General features: G+C 40.3%; 1 protein-coding gene across 3 annotated transcripts in view; it reads right to left on the reverse strand.

The window, feature by feature from the left end:
* Positions 1–596: 596 nt before the first annotated feature.
* Positions 597–21826, reverse strand: part of NGF (nerve growth factor) — a 34960-nt gene continuing 13730 nt past the window's right edge. Inside the window, exons 3-5 of one of the 3 annotated variants that reach the window (XM_064472087.1) lie at positions 4868–5008; positions 3853–3945; positions 597–1409 (exon numbers count right to left, since the gene is read on the reverse strand). In XM_064472087.1, coding sequence (XP_064328157.1) covers positions 745–1409; positions 3853–3886 — 699 coding nt within the window. In that variant the 5' untranslated portion in view covers positions 3887–3945; positions 4868–5008 and the 3' untranslated portion in view covers positions 597–744. Of the gene's footprint in view, positions 5009–21826 lie in introns of all 3 variants that reach the window. The other 2 variants (XM_064472085.1, XM_064472086.1) reach the window with 2 other exon arrangements.

Consider the following 21826-nt stretch of genomic DNA (forward strand, 5'->3'; position numbering starts at 1 on the left):
TACTTATATACGTATATTGACATTTGCAACCCCATCACTCTAATATAGCTCATAAGTAATGAGCTGTAAAATACCATTTTAATGCAAAAATACATACATCGAGATTCTACTCTTGTGTAGATGAACGTTCCAAAATACTTCAGAACAGATTGTTTTTTGCAGTGAAAATAATTCAGCAATTATTAAAAACACACTAAAGGTCTTAGAAATTTATCTAGCAACATGAAGAACAAGTATTTCTACCAGGAGTTCATGAAGATGATTAATTATATAAGATTAATATCAATATGGATAATTAGTAAAACTGGAAGAAAGTTTTGAAAGGTCTTTTTCAGTTTCTTGGTAGTTGGACAAAACAATTTAAAAGAAACCTACAAGATTTTGACAGTAAACTGGTGTGAGGTGTGAGGGAAATTATTTTGTTGTGGAAGAGAGCAACATGTGTAAAAACTGTGTGAAAAATGTTTTCCTTTTGTAGAATGGCAAGCAAAGATTGCTTGATGGCACTGTGAAAACTTTAGAATTGTAGGGCTGAATGAGAGACTAAGGTGAACATCTTTTGAAGGGTTCTGCCAGTAAATAAACTGCAAAACGCGAAAGGTTTCCAAAAGAGTTTAATAAATAATGAGGTTCTTTCTGTACTGTATAAACTATAAATATACCATGCAGTCCTTTATAACTTAAAATAATTTACAGACTGAGGTAGGGGGGTAGGAGGATGTTGCCATGGGATTTAGATCCATCTCAGGGTCTCCCTGACTTCCTGCTGAGCACACACACACAGGCTGTGTCAATTCGAATAAATCGCCAGGCTGCTTGCTTGCCCTCCATTGTCAGTGCTTTGACAAAGGTGTGTGTTGTGGTGCAGTAAGAGTTCCAGTGCTTTGCGTCGATCCCTCGGCACCCACTGGAGACTGGCTTAGGGTCCCTGCACTTGGTCTCAAAAAAGTACTGCTTAAAAATGTTGTTGTTAATGTTGACTTCTCCCAACACTGTCACCTCTTTGCCTTTAATGTCAGTGGCTGTGGTTTTGTCCCCAACCCACATGCTGACGCTGTCACACACTGAGAACTCTCCCCGGTGTAATACGGGATGCGTGGTCCTCTTCGTCCTGGCAGTCCTGTTGAGAGAACCTGCGCTGCTGAGAAATCCCATGTTCTGTCCTTGCCCTGACACTGGGGGGGGCTGTGTGCTGAACAGCACCCGAGGAGACCGGAGACGCCTCTTCTTAAAAAGTTTTGGGTCCATGGTGATATTTATAGCTTCTCTTCTACCTATTGTCCAAGTAGAGTGGCTGTGGGATGTCTGTGGAGCTGCCTTGGGAATGTGGTGTCTGTTACTCCGGTGGGTATTGAGCAGGGAGTGTTCTGCAGGATACTCCAGTGGAGCATTGTCCTCTGACTTTGGAGCTGCCTGTGTGCCGATCAAAAAAGCTATAATCAGAGTGTAGTACAGCATGGACATTACGCTATGCACCTAGAACAAAAGAAAAATGTAATGTTACTGTAAGCCGTGCTGGCACAAATGGATGCTGTTGCTGACAATAAATTTATAAGATACCCAGGATCATACAGATTTCATCTGGTATTCATGTGGGTGCCAGATGCTATTCTTCCGGAAGAGTCCATTCAGACAGCATAAATGTTCTTAATAAAGCGAGAACATTAGAAAATAATAGCTAGATTATTATTAATTCCTCTGGTATTTGTTATTAGAGCACTGTTTATGAAGCACTTGTTTGGTGTTATTAATGTGGAGAACATATGGCGACAGCATGTTCCCAGGAGTAAAATCTCTAGTGATTTTTGCAGCAATCTTTTTGGCCAGGGCCGGTCTCTTGGCTGCATATACCCTGCAGAGTAGTGAGAGCAGAAGCAGTCGCTTGGCTAAAATAGCTGTCCATTCAGTTAATATGTCTGCAGAGGTGTCTTTGGGGCTGGGATGGGGACCACCAAGCTGGTATTTGTGGAAGGGGGGGAGCCCCACTGAATTGTGCTGTTATCACACACTCAACACCCGCGCTTACCTGCCATGTGGACAGGCCCCACCACTCTGGCTGTCTCAGCAGCCTCCAGCAGCCTCCATCTATCCCATCTGCCCTTTTGGGACACACCTCATTTCTGATTTGGGGCAGATAAACCCCAGGCTCCTTCCCAGAAGAGCTCGGGCATCACATGTCACAAGGACAGATGGGATTTTTCCATGTTCAAGCTTCCTGTTAGAACAAACATGGGTATTACATAGGAGCTCTGTGGGTGGTGGGCTACTTTGGGGTTGGCATCTTAGGTGTAGCAGGGATACAACTGTTGTGGCCATAGTACTGGGAATTATGTACAGGGACACGCCTTCCTTTTTTTCAGTGTGCCATGAGCAAGAAGCTCCACAATTGACACTGCATAGCAGATCCAGTGCCAGTGCCAGTCTGCCTTCGATCTGGACAATATGCACATCTGTTTGGGTGTGGAGAATGTCTAAAACTTTACTAAGAACAATTTTATGCCAGAAGACCAGCAGCAGTAATACCTTGTTAGGTAACTACCACATGTTGACTAACTCAGCCACATGTTGGGTTAACAAAGCAGCAGCAGGCATCCTGGAAATAAGAGACGTTCAGAAATGATCTGAAATTGCAGTTAGGGGCAGACATTGTATTTCCTCTCTGAAGACTTAATAAGCAGAGACAGGGTATAAACAGAAAAAAACTACCAAGCAAGGCTCCTCCCCTGTCTCTTTGCCTTGTTTTGCCTGACATGTCTCAGCTGGCCCCGAATTACACTGTGTCCAGCCAGCGGGCAGGCAGCCGCACATAGACTGGACAAACAGGGCTTTGTAAAAGAGGAATCAGGCTCTGCAGTTCCACTGTGATTTCCCAGCATGTCTTCGTGTTTTTTTCTGGGTGTGGGTCAATTACTGCTGAAGTTCCCCCTCTCTGTTCAGCTTTCTCAGAGTAGAATCCCCAGCAGCACTAAAGCCCTCGTTGAGTGCTTTAGCTTTGCTAGAGCACAATCTTGTAGAAAATGCAGAACCCTGACATGTCACATAGGATCTTGTGTGGCTAGTCTTATCTCAGACAAGAGCTGAAATGAAATAAACAGCAGTGTTTGTGCAGGGCTGGGGAAGCATTTAAGAAATCAGCAGGATATGCCAAGTGAAGGTAGTGATTGAAGAGGGTGAAGATGCTGCAATCCTGCATCAAGGGGAGAAGAGAAAGGCCAAAAGCCACGTTAGCAGTTGTCTGTGCAACAGTTGGACTGGAAGAGGGGTGTACAAAATGATGATGAGGACAGTTAAATCTCTCTCACAGAGAAAATCCTTACTGTTCTAAAGCTACTTTAATCTGCTGAAAACAAGGCTGAGGGTTGCTGCTTTCCCACATGCTGCTCGTGCTTGAGCAGTCACCATCATCTGTATAAGGAAGCAGAGCTGGGTGTAGCTCAATAGCTTGGCTATGCACAATTCTGTGTAACCCCTTGTTCTACAACCAAATTAAAATCAGATGGTTCATTACGTCTCTAAAGAGTTAGCTTTCCTAACAGAAATGTTAATGGAAAAGGTTTGCAGAACAAAATCCAGGCACAATTTAGACATGCCAATAGCAGCCTCAACCTATTGTGTTTATACATCAACCCTTTTTTTATTATTTCCTTCTATAGGAAAGAGACATTGCAATGTCAGCAAAGAGCTTTTTCTGGTTTTGTGCTATACAAGATTCACTGCTGGAAAATGCAGCTACATTTATCTCCCTTCTCTGAGTTTCTTATGCTGCATATGCTAAGATTATTGCTTGAAGGCCACTAACACAAAATCAGAAAGATCTCACCTGTGTGCTTTTTTTTTTTTTTTTTTAAATACTTGCCTTGTATTTCCTCTCCTTGTGGTAAAGCATTCTCTGGGGAGTGTGGCCCAAACACAGACAAAATGTATTTGGAATACCTGGTAGTTTTCCTGAAGAGTCAAAATTGAATCTTTTAATCAATTATTAAATGAGTGGAGAATAGAAACAGGTTAAGAAAGTGGACTAGGCTTGATGACAACACAAGCAAAAGAAGTTAACATTTAAAGAATAGGTATGCCTTAGACTGTGAGGATTGTGGACTTTTTTGCTGACATGCATAGATATTTTATAGGGTATTTTGGGGGTTATTTCTAAACTTTGTCACATAATTACTAGGTCCTTTCATGGCGCTTTCTAGAAGCATTCACAGTGCATGCCAAGTGCAGCCAGTTGAACTTCCAGGGAGATGCACAGCTGCCAATTCTAGTGCTGGTAGTACATGGGTGTCTGTAACATTGGCCACAAAGGTTATCACAGGCATTTCAACGCCAAAAATACAAAAACTCTACTAAAACAGAGGGTGTTTAATGAGAACTCTGTCTTCTAAGTGGACCATCTCTCATTATAAGTAAACATTCCCCACAAAAGATACGATGCCTGGAGACAGAATAAAAGATGACAGAATAAGTGGAAACTCCCATTTTAGCCAGACAATAGCTAGCTAGCAGGTTATCAGTGAAGCAACTTGTTAAACAAGTCAAAGAGCTAAGCTTTTCCAAAAATAAGAGTATTAAATGCAAACTATTGTTTGCATACTTCTGTTTGCATAATAATGTTTGCATGTAACGTTTATTAAATGCAAACTATTTATTTATTTATTTATTTATTTATTACTTAACTAAGTAATAAATGCCCTCATCATTCTTTAGAAGACAGACCAATGATTTGTTCAGGATGACAACTCTGCCCCACTTGTATGTTGGTCAGGTGACACTTAAACACTTCTTCTGGTGCAGATGTTCAGGCTATTTTGTGATACTGGTATTAGACGATTTCAGTCTGCCCTGAGGAGAGCGTGTACGTTGTGCTTACCTCTGAGTATACTGCACAAGCAACTGCTCCCCCAGCAAGGTCTTTATTTCATCCAGACGCGGAGCTGGGGTTGGCTGCAGCATGCCATCGGGCCAGTTTGACTGCGTAGCTGAGTCTGGGAGTTGCTTATTCTGCGTTCCACTAGAAGTAGAAGTATTTGTTTCAATAATTAGCCAGCAAATAAATGTTTTCAGTACCATTCCCCACTTGATAGCAGGAGTACAGGGGCAAATCCACTTGCTTGGCTTTCTGAACTGTGCCTTTTTTACTGTTGCAGTGTAGAAATTGTCTAAAGTGCAGTTCTCGACTTTGAAGAGCAGCACGTTTGTAAGACAGAGCTACCTTTATTCAGCACCTTTACCAGACCGTGGTTAACAATCCACTGCTCCTGATCCCTCTCTGCATCTTCCAGGCTCACCAGAAACAGGAGTGATGCGGCATAGGGAAGCAATACCTGCTGCTGTCACTATCTGAGCTCAGTTTGCTCAGTAGTGATAGACAAATCAGGGCTCAGACCTCACATCATCTTTGGACAGCAAGTCTGGTTACAAGTAAAGGCACCGCAAGGTGTGTGCCAGCAAATGCAGCCGATGTAAAACTCAGCGGCTACTCTGCTTGCTTGTCCAGGCTGGTCTAAATAGCACCATCACCAGCCCCGTGTCCTTTTTCTGTCACAGTACTTCAGAATGGAGTGCACCTATTAGCACTACTCAAACATTCAAAACCAGAGACGCATCTTAGTGCAGTTCATGCCCCAAACGCTGGAAGTCCTTTAGAGACCCTGAAGGAGGGTTGCCGACATGCATACTGCTGTACATTCTGAGCAGCCAGTGGAAGGTGACTTTTGTTCCTCTTTTTTGTTTTTTGTCAACGCGTACAGTAACATTGCCAGCGACTGTAATGTTCTACATGGAATACCAGTTACCTGCAGGACAGTCCTAGCCTCCCCCATCCCCCCAGCACTGTTTGAGCTAGGTGTGAAGATGTGTGGTTGCAGCGTTGGCTGGGCTGTTTTGTACTAGTGTCACATTTAGTGAAAGCGAGTGGAGTTAAAAAGCGGACTGGAGTGATGAAACATCTCGCAGGTTGTCCAGCAACAGTGACTGGGCTCTGCTGATCATTTGGAACATGAGTTCCACTTGAGCAATTTCATAAGAGACAGCTGAGGGTCTTTTCAGTGAAGAGATGATGCCTGAGATGTTTCATTCATGCATGGAAAAAGGAAAGAAAAAAATTAATTCTAAGGCTCTTATACTACCAGAACAAAAAGGCACTGTACTAGAAGCTAGCAAATTGGTATGTCTCAGCGCCGAATGTCTGCAATTTTAGGAGAAAAACAGAACATCAGTGTGCTGTACGAAATGAAACTGGAAGGCAGGCTTGGGATGACATTTTAGGGGGTGAACCAAGTGTGTCCTTATCTACCTGATGGAATCTCTTAAGACCTTTGGCAAACTAGGACTGGTGAGGTGAAAAGACAATGACTTACACTCTTTCTGTTCTAGGCAGGCTTCCTTTTTTTTGCTAGTATTCAGGCAGGAATCAGGTGAGGGCCAGAAACATACTTGAGTCTTCCTGGCTTAGGAGAGAATCTGAAGACCTTTCACAGGTCAAAGGCCTTAAACTTTGGGTTGGTTTTTTTTTTTTTTGGTATGTAACTCAAAGTGGGTCCAAATGAGCTGTTTGGCTGGGATACTCTTTTCATTGAGGCACTATAAACTGTAGAGCTGCTCCCAGATTTAGGAGAAATTGGCCAGAAGATGGGGGTAACTGTTGAAGCCTAGCGAAGAAGCGGAGAGCAATGGGCTGAAAGCAACAGCTACAATAACAGGGAAATCTCTTTGTCAGTTCAGCAGAGAATCAGGACAATCACAGATCACCATTTGTTGGCAGAGAATTATCTGATCATAGTTGATATTTGAGAAGTGATGATACAAAACTTGGAGGCACATGAAAGCACATACTTAAATGCTTGTCCTCTGGCTACTGTAAAGGCAGAAATAACTCCAGTCTTAATTACTACACTATGAATGGTCATATAGACCCCAAATCAAAGGAAAACCATTGGGTTTTTTCACCAGTTAAGTCCAGCATGCTGACACCTTCTCAGCAGAGAACATTTCTGATTGTAAATTCATGAGTGCCATTGAAAGTGATAGAAATAGTACTTTATTAATCTTAAATATTTAGATAGCTTATCTGTTCCATTTAATAAGGTAAATAAGGGTTGTATAATGTATTTCTGTACTGCAAAAGATCCTGCTGGATTCCATGTGGAGATTGAAGTGCATTTACTAAGGAGAACATGCTGCTAATGACAAAGCATGAACTGGATTCATTTTACACCTGCACAATTTCTGTCCACAGGAGACCTGGCTGCCAGTAACTATAGCTACTGGGTTTGGCTCCTACCAAGATCCAAACACAAGCTACTTAATTTTAAAAAATCTAACTGAAATCTTCCAACCCCATTTTCAAGCAGTGCAGGGCACAGGCGTCGATCTGTTATGTGCTCATTGTATGGTGCTGTGCAATGCTTCTGCAATGATTTGGGCACTCTTTGGATTTGCTGCTGTCTGTAGATCGGGGCTCATGTTCTACTGTACCTGTGTGGTTGAAGTATTTGGGGGCTAGGCTAGTCACAGTGGTATGAATGTGTCAGAAAGGTCGAACAAAGTTCTAAAACCCAGCGCTTCATGCTACCAGACTGAGTATGCTATATTTTTGCAAGAATGTACTAGTAAAGTAATAACCCTTTCAGTGGACTCTTGTCAGTTTAGTAACTGTAATGATAGAGCTACAATATGCTGGTCGCTGCCAAAAATAATCCAACAACTTTTCCGACTGTTCTGCCACCCTAAGAAAACACTGCTTCAGTTCCAACTGGCTAGTTTTTAACCACAAAAGAATTTATTTTCAGCAGGGTTGTTTTTTTTTTTTAAAGTTCTTTTACTGTCTTCTTCCCGGATTCCCGGTTGTGGTAGAATCCAGTAAATGATGCAGTGTTATTTAAATGATGCTGAAGACAGCATCTATATACTATTCCTTTCTACCTACTGTTCCCAGGGATTAATAAAATACCCTACCGGAGTATTTCTTCAGAATTTACATGCATTCAGGATTACAGACCTGGGGGGGTAAAAAACCCCCACTTCATTTTTATTTCTTAGTCTTGGCACATACTGTAGGAGTGGTGGCACATTATAAATATATAAAATGCTAATTGCACGTGAATGCTTCATAGGGGTTTACAGTAAAGCATGCGGTATTTACCAACTGATCTAAGTGCTGTCTGAAAAAGGAAATAATTGAAATATAAATGATCAGTCTCCTTATTTCTTTGCTTGTTTGGCAATCACGCAATAAAGACCACTAGTAAAACCTGAACAGTCTAAAGCAATGTTACAAGGGGCATAATGTAAGAGTGGAGAAATGGATCACATCAAAAAGCAAGTGGTTCTGTGTTTTGAAAAAATTTTTGCTTGCGGGCACCTCTAAGTGAAACAAGTGCCAAACAAAACAAGTATATATAGGGAATTCCCATTTTTTAAACAGTTATGCCACAGAATCTGAGGAAGAATGGACAAGAAGGGTATGTTGCCTGGAAACTTATTTAGAACTGAAAATTTAGTAGATTTACTAAATTAATTGCTTCCAATAATAGCAGTGCTTAAAATTATTGCCAAATCTCTGTGTAGATCTCTGTTCCATGTAAAGTGCACAAACTTCTAAATCTTGATTCCCCTGCAGATGAATTTCAATTCAGACTGCAGTACTTGGACAGTTAACAACTGGCTTATATTGCATGTAAAGATATATGCAAGACTTTTAGAATTCTAAGAGCAATTTATAGATTTGACACTTCTCTGTGAAAACTGGGGTTGAATTCTGGCCTCTGTGTTTTTGCTAGGGTACAGAAATATAGTTCTTTTAAACCTGGAAGCATTGATAACGTTATCATTACGGTGGGGAGAAAAAATGGTGTACTATGTTGAAGTAGTTCCATTTCATGACTGCCACTTGTATAACTGGAAATACAGCATAGAAGATTGGACCCCAGGACATCACCACTCTTTCTCCCCAGGACACTGAATAGTGCAGCTTCTTCTCATTCAAGAATGTTAATGTCTTATTTTAAACTTTCTGGAGGAGAGGAAATGGAAGCTTGATTTAGTGCAGCTCCAGCAGACCAGTAGTGGTGATGTCTAACCAGCATAGACTCCTCCCACAGGTATTCAGCTCTGTCAGGACAAATCAGAAATACTTCTTTTGCACATCTGTCACAATCCTAATGTTTTAAATAGCTTTTCTGGGGGGTATATTTTAAACAGAAGTGACAGGACTTAACCAACCCTGGAGGTTCCCTTCCAGTTATGTATTCTTCTAAAATCAGCTGTTTTCTCAGAATAATATTATATATACTTGATGGTAACTGGCAAAACATCAACACCATGTTTTGCTCTATTTCAGGGGTATTTTTATGTTTGTGTTTAAAATGGATTGACTTTGCTCTTTCATTGACTCAGTAGGAAAGGCTGGGGGAGACAGAAGAAAATCTGCTACTTCAAATTTACTTGAAAAACATATAATTACATTGCAGAAGGTTCATGGTCTTCTAATGTTTCTTATTTCTGGTTACACTTGACCATGATGTCATGAACCATGGACAGCTTTCTGGTAGGGAAGTTTGCTTTGGGGCTTATAAGAGCTTCCCAGTATCCATTAGTCCCAGGGCATTCAGATCACTGAGAAGAATCATGCTTGAGGTTAAGAACAGTTTTCTTTTTTCTTATACCTATAGAACGAAGAGAAGCAGCTGCTTTCTTCTTTGTAGTGCAGTTAAGATATATTTACATCTTAAAGGAACATGATTTCTAATAATTAAGTTTCCTGCAGAAATTGTAGTCTCACTGCACTGCCTTGTTTCTACTAGAAACCGAACTCAGAAACCGGTCATCCAGGTTTTTTTGTAGGATCAACAATAATGCTGTTCTTTTATACAGTGTGGTACCTCTAGAACAGTCATTGTGAGGTGAAGCAAAATCACAGAATCCCAGACTGGCGGGGGCTGGAAGGGCCCTCTGGAGCTCACCCCGTCCCACCCCTGCGTGAGCAGGCACCCCCAGAGCAGGGGCACAGGGCCGCGTCCAGGCGGGGGGTGAATGTCTCCAGGGAAGGGACCCCACAGCCTCTCTGGGCAGCCTGTGCCCCTGCTCTGGCACCCGCACAGGGAAGGGGTTTGTCCTCATGTTCAGGTGGAGCTTCCCGTGTTCCAGCTTGTGCCCGTGGCCCCTTGGCCTGGCGTTGGGCACCGCTGGAAAGTCCAGTCTCATCCTCTTGACACCCACCCTTCAGATATTTATAATCATTGATGAGATCCCCCCTCAGTCTTCTCTCCTCCAGGCTGAACATACTCCTTTTTGTTATGACCAAGCACAACAGAAGCTTTAGCCACAAGCGTATACAAAGCTTCCCTGCTAGGCCAGCTGACAGTCAGCCAGCACTTCAGTAGTGATAACCTCTAAAGTCTAGTTTACAAATATTGCACTAATACGATGAAGGACTCCTACTGTCAGATCACAGACTTGTCCTTTAGGGCAAATCCCTACCTCGCAGTGTCTCTTACACTTCTACAAATATGATTTATCCCTTTCCTGGTGTTGGTATATTGGCAGAGTCCCCAGATGCCGTAAGTTAAAAAAAAGGATTCAGTCATTAATAGTCAGACTGCTCTAGGGCAGAATTTAACAGATTTTCTTGAGACAAATAGGAGTGATCATTTTCACTTTTACTTTTTTTTTTTTGAAGTTGCAAGTGATTTAGATCCAGCCACCAAACTTTACAGGTTAAAAAAAAATTAGTTTGGTAGAGATTAATATACGCTCTGTGTATTAAAAGTGTGTAATTCCATCATATCTGGTTGGAATGTATTCTTGCTTTCCTTGAAGAATGCCCTTTTTTTTCCTTTGAAGTTTTTGTTTAGCATTATACAGTTCTGTAAATATGGTGAGTGTATTACTTTGTGAAATCTCATTATGTGAGACTTAGAAGACCAGGAAAATAAATAAAAACCTGGTGGAGCAATCAGGAATTAAAGCCGTATCGCTGTGGTACAGTTCTATCAGCGTGAAGTGGAAACTTAGACCAAGCCTTGATTTTATACCAGGATACCTCTGACACCTCACGCAATTACTGTCAGAGTACTACACAGGTGGGAGAACCCTCATCTTGTGTGAAGTGTGCTCCTGCTTGAATTGAAGGAACAAAATTTTCCAAAATGCTTTGGCAATTCTTTTTGTTGTTTGTTGTCCATAATGCACCAGTAAAGCTTTAATTATGTCTCATTTTTTATTCTGGATACCTACTATATACAGCACACAGAGCACAGAAACCGATGATAATACATAAGACCTGTCTGTCTTGTAGGTCTTGAGGTTCTTGGGTGTCCTGCTGCTCCCAGTAATGCCTGACTAGGTAAAGTGAAGCACTAGCATTGAATTGGGCTATCAATGTGGTATTGCTATCTGTAAATGTTAGTAAAAATGAAGCATGTTTGTCTGTAATGCAGACTATTTTTAGTGCCTCGTTTTAATAGAGAAGAAATTGCACATTCACCAGATTCCATTAAAGTAGCTCCTACGCTACGAGAGAAAAGATAAATTAATGCTCAGTTTGGCTCAATCAAATACAGCAAGTAAATTATTTTCTAAATAAAAATAAACATAGGCATAGAATGTTGTAATCCAAAGCATGATACAATTTGGAATGTTGCTTTCTGTCATTTGTGAGGTTGTTGGAATATTTTAGAGATGTGCAAAAAATAAACAGAAAGGATATTTGAATCTTTTTGTCTTTGTGATTACAGAAATACCGATATATCTTGAATTTATGAAATGACACATATTTCAGAAGTGAGCTCCATAGTGCAAAAAACCGAGTTACTCTCAAGTCTCATGCAGTTCATGCAGAAGGTCTGGAAGAACAAGGGATTAGGCTTGTGAGAACACACATCTGATTTACCAGTTTTGTAATTCAGATTACAGGAGATAGAAGAAAACCAACATCATAGTAGTAGGAAATAATATTTTTCAGAGTATTGAGTGAGCTAATAGAGTCCCCAAAGTATTTGATTAGACTTCTCCATTTCAGAGGTGAGAAGTGGTTGCTTTATTCAATAATGACAAAAAAAGAAGTTCAGAGTATATAGGGTTTGACCCAGCAGTGAAGTTTGTGCATTTCTTTCCAGTGACACAGCATGGAGCATGTGTGCTGTGCTAGGACTCCTGGTAGCAGACGGTTTGCAGCCAGTAAACTGCTGCTTGTTTTCTGGTATTATTTGCAATGATGGATGATATGCTTGGCTGTCTCTGCAGCAAATGGGATCATGGAGGTCACCAAAATAAGCAACAAGTAGCATAATAGTTTTATTTTGCTGCCTCTGGTAGTAAGAAATGAAATGAGGGAGGCAGTTGCTGCTGAAGTTGCTGTTAAAGAGAAGCTGTCTGCTGGCACATCTTCCTCACTGAAACATTTGAACAGGTATATGAATTAAAATTTAGCAATAGCAATGCAGGGAAAAAATTTCTGAGGCCTGCGAGGCCTTGAAGGGAATCCTTAAGCCATTATGACTAAGCACAGTGTCAGAGGCATTGCGTTTCAGCTTTCCCTTGATCTTAGCTGATGAGCAAGAAAATGGGAATTTCTAATGGACTCAAGTTTTCATTCCTCTATTATATCTACAGTGAGTCATCCTGTAAATAAGAGCTTTATGTATGCCAAAGAGCCAGTGGGAAGCTACCTGTGTCTCATACACTTCCTTTGTTCCAAATGCCTCCAGTACTGAACTGTTCCTTTGAGTATTTCTAGGGAGAGCAGTAGACTGAGAAGAATGCTGCCCTGCAGCAATGAGCACGCATCATGTCACCATGATCATCACCATCACAGGATGTGCAACAAATATCTACCTCTAGATTTCTGACTCAAGTTTAGTCTAGGCAATGGTAATGCTTGATAGCCTGTGATGCATCTGTCCATTTTGGTTACTTAAGGGGAAATAGCACTATGAGTCTTGACCTGCAGGGTAGGGATTCACCAAATCAGAAATCAATAAGGCTTTAGAAAACACTTCTTAGGGTTTATTTTATGCTTATTGGGCATAAGTATGAATGTAATAAGTATATATACGTAATATACATTTATTACATTTTATACTTCTAGTATATAAATATATACTTATTGCTATATTGTACATACGTATATATATAAGTAATGTATGTGTAAGTAAGAATGGCTTATTTGCAGGAGCCTAATTTTATCACTTCTATCCTCCTGATCCGCTACATAAATATTTCAATTCCTAGTGCCTCTGCAGAGAAGCCCAAAAAGAGGAAAACAAGTCTATCTCCCACCATCTTCATTGACACTCCATTCCCTCAGGGCACAGGGTGCCAGGTGAAGCTACCTGATGGGACAGGTCCAGCCTGCAGCAACAGGTGGTGATTTCTTGCAGTAGGTGATGGAGACTTGTGACATAGGACAGAGAGAGCTCAGCTTTAAAAGGCTCACTTTGTAACTACTGAGTTGTAAAACGTAATTGAGACTTCTATTTCTAAGAATGTAATGTTTGGCATCATGATACTCTCACATGTAGAATACACTCATGGGAATTTAGTCATCAACAGTCATCTAAAATGTGGCTTCCTTTGGAAAACATGATATTCAGGTCGTGATGGCCATACCAGTAAAAACCTGCAATGGGATGCAGCTCTTACTGTGACAGATTGGTTGTTAGCACAGTACTGAACATGCACAGAGCCACCCTGACAGAAGATAGCAAAGACAAACATTAAATAAAAGATACAGAAACTGTCTCTGTCAGGATAAAAATCTCTTTAAATACAGTGAAGGAAAAAAGGAGTTAAAGGTAACTTATCAAAACTAGTGAGAAATCTCTCTGAAAATAAATGACAGAAAACAGCCTTGAAGGAGCATGTGAATCTGATTCTCCTGAAGTCGATGGCCTCAGTGGCATAAAGCTGGTAAAATCAAGTGAGCTAGAAATAAAGAATGCTGGCTAGAAATAAGTTATCTGAGCATACTACAGTTGTATATCATCCCTATATTATAATGTATAAAGCAAATCTTAAAATTAATGATTGACATGATGATTACTTTGGAACTTTCAAACCATATATATATTTGATAGGACTCCAGGGTTTCATAAATCCTAACTCACTGGCACAAAGGAGTGACTAAAGATCTCAGGCACTAACTGACAGGAGGACTACTGCAGCATAAATAGGATAAATCCATCCCATCCGTATACAGCTGGATGCCTTGAGGTCTGGGGAAAGATTCCTCCATCCTCCCCAACTACCAGCCAACCTGAAAGATTGCTGCTCACCTGCAGTTCCTGTCCAAACATGAGGAGTCGTTCCCTAGTTGCCACTTAAAACAGGAAGTCTGAAAGAACTGCATGAGGGTGGGCGCGTGGCCTGTCCTTCTCTCCCTCTACACCTTTCCCAAATTGATCTTGAGCTGGTTCTGCAAAGTGTCTAGCTTGCTGTATTTGGTCCTGAATTTTCCAATATGAAATGACCAGAAATGAAAGAAGTGGAATTTCAGACTTTATGAAACTACAAAAATGAAACTGGAATACATCTGGGAAAAGAAAGTATGAGGGCAATCAGACTACAACGTTACTATCCCATCTTACAGCCAAAAGTAGCTAAGACAGAAAAATACACTATCTTTAAGGGCCAGTAAACTTTTCCAACTAGTGATCTTATTCCAGCTATTCAGAAGGGAATATAAATCCTGATTCTTGTCCAAGCCCTGATTAATAACAACCAGCTGAATCCTAACAGCAATGCTAGCATTTAATTTTTATTCAAGATAATAATTTTCATTTTTGTTCTAATTTTTCACTTATCTACCACTGTGCGAAGAATTCTGAAACAAATGAGATTTTTATCTATTGGACAGGTATTGTAGTGTAATGCATAAAAAGCAGTGACTCCAAAAATGATGTAGAAAATAAAATGAGCTGATATGTCATGATCAGATTCCCAGAGATAGATTCCATCATCTGTAATGTTTCTGTAGACCTTGAATTTGGAAAACAACATTATGTAAGTACAAAGAGCATCCAGAAATTACGGCCAAGGTCCTCATGACATTTGATACTTGATGCCTGTGTATTTCAGGCTTTCCTGTTCTACTCATTCTTCACATCCAACAGGAATTTTATCTTCTTCAAATCTTTGAGTGCTTTTACAACTATTTTAAAAGCCTGAACAGTATTTTAATTGGGCAAGGATTCTGAAAACACAAAAGGGGAGTTGAAGTGTGTCGGTACTCGGCAAGTCAAAATACAGGAAGGATGCAGCAAAGAAGGCTAGAGTTGAGAGAACTTTGAAATGTGTGTTTTACTGAAGCTGAGGATCTGGCTGCACTTGATAAAAAATTTTGTAGCTGGAAGAGTTCAAAATGATGTGTTGGATTTTTTTCCATTAAAAACCCCTTAAGAATATAGACTAAGGATTGCAAAATAAAACTCCCACCTTACGAAATGGAGATGTTTGTGTGTTCATTCAGACATTTCTGAGATAGCAGAGAAGTAGTCAATACTGAAACAGAATATTACTTTGCATTTGTAGGATTTTCCATCCAAAAATGTCATTTTGCGAGCACTTAATCAAAAGGGCCTCGCCACTCGCTTATGGTCTATCAGTAGAAGTTACTTCTGTAGTAAGTGAAGAACCTGAAGAATAGCAGGATTCTTGCCAAGCAGTAGTTATGTTCCTTTTCTCCCTTGTTGTTTTTTTTTTTTTTTTTAAACTTCTAGGATATTCTTTCCTATTTCTAAATCTGTTTCGCCTTCATGAGACCTATGGAATTCAATTACCTTCTTAGTGATTGAATTCCATTTCTAATGATTTACTTTATGTGACAATATGGATATTGTGACAAGAAAACTCAAATGAGAGCTTTAGAAATTTACTTCCATCTTTTTGTTACAGTTGAAAATGGGTATTGACTCCACGGCAGTCACATTCATTCTGTGCCTGCCTCATTGTAACTACATTTACCTCATTTTGTTGAAATGCCACATAAGGTGTGGGAGTAATACTTTTAATTAACTTAAAATGTTAATATTTTGCTTTAAATCAACATGCCCCAAATTCAATTGAATATATAAAAAACTAAATAATTGGGCAGTTGCGCAGTAGTGGTTTGACTTCTGTATTCTTTGACATATCCTGTAAATTTGAGAAGTGTATCATTTCTAGGTGACCACTGGACATAAGCAATGGAGAGCAGCGAGCTGTGTCCTGCTATACGTGGGCAGGTATTTGGGCAGGTATTTGTATAGCTTTTCACTGCAAAGCCTGAGCTTGTTCTGAAGATTGTAAGGATGTAGTAATGCTCAAACTCCTGTATTCCACCTGCTCTCCCGTTTAATTTGCATTCAAAACAATTTCCTTAGAAATCCAAGTACTCTACTACAGAGGTGTGGAATACGGTGGGTTTTGCCATCTAAAATAAGCAAATAGTTTAGCTGGGTGCAAGAAAAACTTTCGCCTTTAAAGGCTTTTTAGTACTTTCTGGTGACTTAAAAATTGAAAGTTACTGAAGAGGTGGAAAAAAGGGGTTTCATTTGCTGCACAGCAAGACCCTTTCAAATCTGGTGCAGTTTTGAAATGTGAGGGTAAAATCTCCTAAGAACAGGGACTGTAGTAGAGCTGTCCACAGAAATATCTGAAAACACTGCCAAATAAGACAAAGTAAAGCACAGAAACACTGAAGGAGTTATCAGATTGCAGTATCATCTGTGCAACTGGTGTAATGTTCTCCAGAAGCACAAGTAGTTCCTACAGGAGGGGTAAGAATCTCCTGACATCTAGGGTAGTTTACCAAGAAAAACATGAGGTTCTTACTATTGCTTAGACCTTTAAGCCATTTGTTCTAATGTTTTGGCTCATCTAGACATGATCAGAAAAAGGAAAGAAGCAAATAGGATTTAATCTTTGAGTTCTAGCACTTAAAAGCAATGATGCTCCATCATTTTCTATGAAGAGACGGTACTGTTTTGTAACCTGTGGTGCTGCTGGAATTTTTACCCATGTGCTTTTGTACTTCATATGTTTGTACTCGGTACTTAGGATTAAAGTATGGTGTCTGTGTAAATGTGTTGACATTATGCAAAATGCTCCACACCAACATTTTTTTTTTCCTGTATGTTTTCTGTTCTGAACTGTTTTCAGCCTAGAAGATTGTCTTGTTTAATTGGCAGCAGAGTAAACCATTGCAAAGCTGATCTGCATAAGTGTTCAGGATGTTTGGGAAACAAATCCTATTTCTTCCCACTCTTTTATTTGCCTTATTGTCCTTATTTGTTCATTGTATTTGTGTGTGTGTGTGCCTCAAGTAGTAGAAAAACAAGTGTGTGTTTGTCAGTGTTTGTAATCCCTATGAGTACCAGTTCTTTCTCTCTTTACCGTAATCCTTTTCTGCACCTTTCTTTCTGGAATGAGTGGATTAAAAAGCAGTAGAAGAATGGGATTGCTGTCTCCAAGTCCAGCCTGTGTCTGCTACTATGACTAAGTGGTACAGCAGCAAACACAGAGGATATGCACTTGTGCTAAAGCACTCCGTCAGGGCCAGGCAGACCCATGCATTCCGTCTAAACAGAACAGCTGTTCTGTGCAGCAGTTGTGCTGATTTGATAATGATTTGCTGGGCAGCACACTCAAGGATCACGCAATAAATTCCTGCTGGTAAAATCTCATGTTTTCTGGAACTCAGTCCTGCCCCTGGTCATGCCTGTGCCTTGACATATTCTTTTTTGTTTTCTCTCCAGCTCCAAGTGCTGTCTGCTCCACATGCTTTCTGACTGTGTCCACTCCTTTATTTGCAAGTCTCCCTGCCTTCTACTTCCACACATTGAGGCCAGCTGCTTCAGGGTTGCTGCCTTAACCAGTCTTCACTGCAGTGCACATTGGACCTCTTGTCGTCTTAAGCATCCTGGCTTTCATCTTCTGTGGAAGGTATTTACTCATTACTGTATTAACCCACTCACTGCACAGTGACTTGTGGAGTTGCAATGCTAGACAACTGCTGACAACCATAAAGAGATGTAGTAACAAAATGGAGTGGATTCTGTCCATTAGCAACAAAATATATGTTCAGAAAAACTAATTCAAACTGCATTTCCTTGTACTGAATAAGTAAGTACAGTGACTTGATTTCGGAGGTTACTTCATTCCTATGCCCTGAGAGTCTCAGCCCTGCTTTAGTTGAGACCATGACACTAAACCTATGAGGCCAGAAAAATAAAGTCCAAACTAATGCTCTGTCCAAAGCTCCCAGCATCCTGAGTGTGTCAGGCAGCTGCTGCACAAAAAATCTGACTAATGCTCCCAGAGAGCAAAGATAGTTTGAACTGGGTTCATATTTTAGCTGTATGGTGTGGGCTTCTGGGCACAGACCCAGTGAGCAGTGGGCGAGTAGGAGTTTTCTGTCTTTGTATTATGTCAGAGTTTGAGGGGAGGCAGCTGCCGTGAATGTTTTAACATAGGAGGTTTTTCCTCCCCACCCAGACATTTAAGGTGAAATGAAACTTAAGATGAAATTTAAATGTGGGAAGGGGTTTGTCGGGATCTCGAACCAGCAGCCTCTGGAGCCTAACCGCTCTGCAACATCCTTACCTCGCACAAAGCTTCAACAACGATCAGTGTAGTATGCAGAGAATTGCATGATGATGCAGTGTGCAAGATGTCCTCCCTTGCTGGGAGTCCACAGCTGCCTCTGAAATAAATGTCTGTGTCTTTGAACACTTCTGGTCATACAGTTATTCAGTGCAAAAGGTCAGTTAAACAGAGAAGTGTTTGTAAAGAAAAGATGGGATCGTTTCTCGTACTGTTCACTCCCTTATACGTGGGAATCCTTTAAGCAAAGAACAAAGTGCAGAGAAGTTTAAATGAAGTTCAGGCTTCAGCAACCTCTGCTTAAGAACAGGAAACAGGGAGTTGGACTAACCTGTCAACCTCAACAATTCTTATAAATCTGCACTTGGCAACACACTTGTATTAGGAACATTTGTAGGGTTCTTAACATGTTCGTTTTTGTTTCCTGGCATCATTGGGTTGCTGAATGCAGTTTTTTTACTACAGTCAAAAAGTACAATGGGGAAGATGTCTCCCTCTCCTTTTAATTGTGCACTTGCATGCTTCTACTGCTTTTTCTAGAACTCTCTTTGGCCTTGTTCTAAGTCTGAATAAATCTGAATGCCTAAATGGCAAAGCGATGCTAATAACTGATGTCATTGCATGTCTTTATGCTGTTCACACTTCAGCTTTCTCTGGGGTTCACTGACTTCCCTGGTATGCAGAGTTAGAAATGTGGGAATTGTAATAAAAGTAGGCCAGGATTAGAAGATTACTGTCACTGCGTTTACCGGCATATTATTTTCCTTGCTGTCTTTTACTGTATTAGGTATGAGCCTTTTTTCCGTTTCCATAGTGAGAGCAATCAATTGAATTGTGATTGAATGTGTGAACTCTTGGAACTGGGGATGACTAAATTGCTGTAACAAGCTTTCTCACCCTACATCCATCATAACAATCTTGCAGAAGCTGATTAAACAAGAGCTTATTTTAGTACTGTAGCGCATACCTCATGGAAGATACGGAGGAAGGAGCCAGAGTGGGAGGAGGTACTTCTGAAAGTTGTGGAATGGCAACTTGCTATAGGAGTGAGAAGCTATAGAAATAATAATTGAAGGCTACAGCTGGTAAGTGCAGTACAGCTTGTAGTTCAGATCATGCTTCTTCCAATTTAATAAGGGAAAAATGTTGCAGACAAAAGCACGTATGTTCCTAGCATGACAGGATGTGAAGAGCCTTTGGTTGCTTGAACTACTGAGAAGGATGGCAATTCCAAAACCTGTAAAGTCATCAGCTTGAGGTAGTGCTGCAGCTATAGTATGCAAATGCTGTTGATACCACTACTACAAAGTGGAGCGTGTTATTCAAACCAGTGTGGATAAAGAGTTATGGCCTCCATGGAAGAGTACTATCTTTGTGCAAACTTTCATGTTAAAAAATGGTAACTAGAACTCACAGATATACTGATTACCTTTCTAAAAGATTGCCATCTCTTCCCGGAATTACAGCATTTTAATTAGAAGAATGCGAACAAAGTCTTAATCTTGTTAATAGGGATAGACACTGATAAGGCAGAGACAAAATCCACAGCAGCATAGCCTAAACATGAAAAACAATGGCTTAGACCTAGTAACAGCAATGCTACAGCAACAAAACTGCTCCCTGTCCCTACTTTTCATACAAGACAAAGCTTGACAGTGAATAATTTGGATAAAATACCTCTTCTGCCTTGTAACGTTTAGCTACATCACACATGGATATTTGAAAATGTATAGCTGAAATGTAGGGAAAAGTATTTTAAATTTACAAACCAAATCCACAGATATATGATTATTTTCTTTAAATTTCCTTTTAGGCGTTCTAAATTCTTGTGACATTCAAGGATCAATAAGAATCTCATCTGTAGCTGATTCTGACGGATGTTAATCTTCCCCTTGGATTTGCAGTCTGCTTGAAGTAGTACTTGTTTCTTCATGTCAAGCCTCTGGCAATACTTACTGGAGTTAGGATTACAGTCTCCAGTGAATCCCATTTTTACTGTCATTAACTTTCTAAAGTGTTCCCCGTAGCTGGCAACCTTTCCATGCCTGGAGACCTACTTAGTGGGAGGCTGGGAGAGTGATGTTTTTTGTCTGTCTGGAATCATGGTGCCTTTAATCGAGATTTTTTTAACTTTGTCATTAAGTCCATTTACGTTGTAAGCATTTCATGACAATGATCACATGCTTCACTTCTACACTGCCAGCGTTTCTCTTGTGATTTACCTATTAATTAAAGAAAAAAAAAGCTTAATGTTTACTTAAGAGTTTTTACAAGTAGCTTTTTTTTTTCCCCTTCCATTAAGTGGTTAATGAATTCAGAAGATTTTTGGATTGGAAATTAGAAACATGGCTCACCTGCAGATTCTGTGCTATGTTCTAGCTAAGGAAGCAGCTAGGTTTATTTAGAAAATTACAGGTGCTCTGTTTTGAGTAGCTACTTGTCTAGATAGCAATCGATACCACTGTCAGAACCCATAAACCCTGGGTTTATGGTGATTCCAGATTAGGGACAAATCTTGATCAGAAAGCAACAGGAATGGAAACATTTCTCCCCCAAGTGGCAAGGACTTTATGGTGAATAGAAAGCACTGGGTGCAGTATTGCTAGTTGTGTTTATCGGTCATATAGCTGTGTAACAGCTCGTGGATTACAGGCTACGTTCCTGCTCTAAGAATGTGAGTTATAACATGAGCATGACAATGATCACTTTAGCAGTTGGGGAAGCAAAATACTTGCTTCTTAATAAGAAAAAAACCCAAACTGATTAATCAGCTGAGTCATCCTGCTCTACTGCAGTGTCAGTATGAATGGCATTCCCTATGGATCAGCCTACACAGAGGGGAATTCCAAATCGTAATCAAGAGTGAGTGGCCGAGTTCAACCAAATGTTTCAAAATACCACCTGTGAGTTTTAGATAAAATAAAAAGTAGGGATATTCTCAGTCAAGCAGTTAATTGCTTCCTGAAAACTTATACTGTTCTTTGCAATAATTTGAAGATTTTCACTAGGGTTCCCTCCAAGTAGAACTTTATTTCCATTTTATAGGTTTACATTAGATTGCACTGTAATATACAGATTAACAGACTGAACGTGGCACCTGCCCTCCCACATTCTTCTTTTTGAATGATGCTGCGATGCTGCAATGCTGCCTTGTTTCTGGGACAGAAGCTTTTAAAAAGATAAATAACACCAACCTACCCAACCTCTTGCAGATACTACTCCTAGCAGCAAAAATCACACCTGGAAGGGA

This window comes from Phalacrocorax carbo, chromosome 23 (assembly GCF_963921805.1).
Source record: "Phalacrocorax carbo chromosome 23, bPhaCar2.1, whole genome shotgun sequence".
NCBI lineage: Eukaryota > Metazoa > Chordata > Aves > Suliformes > Phalacrocoracidae > Phalacrocorax > Phalacrocorax carbo.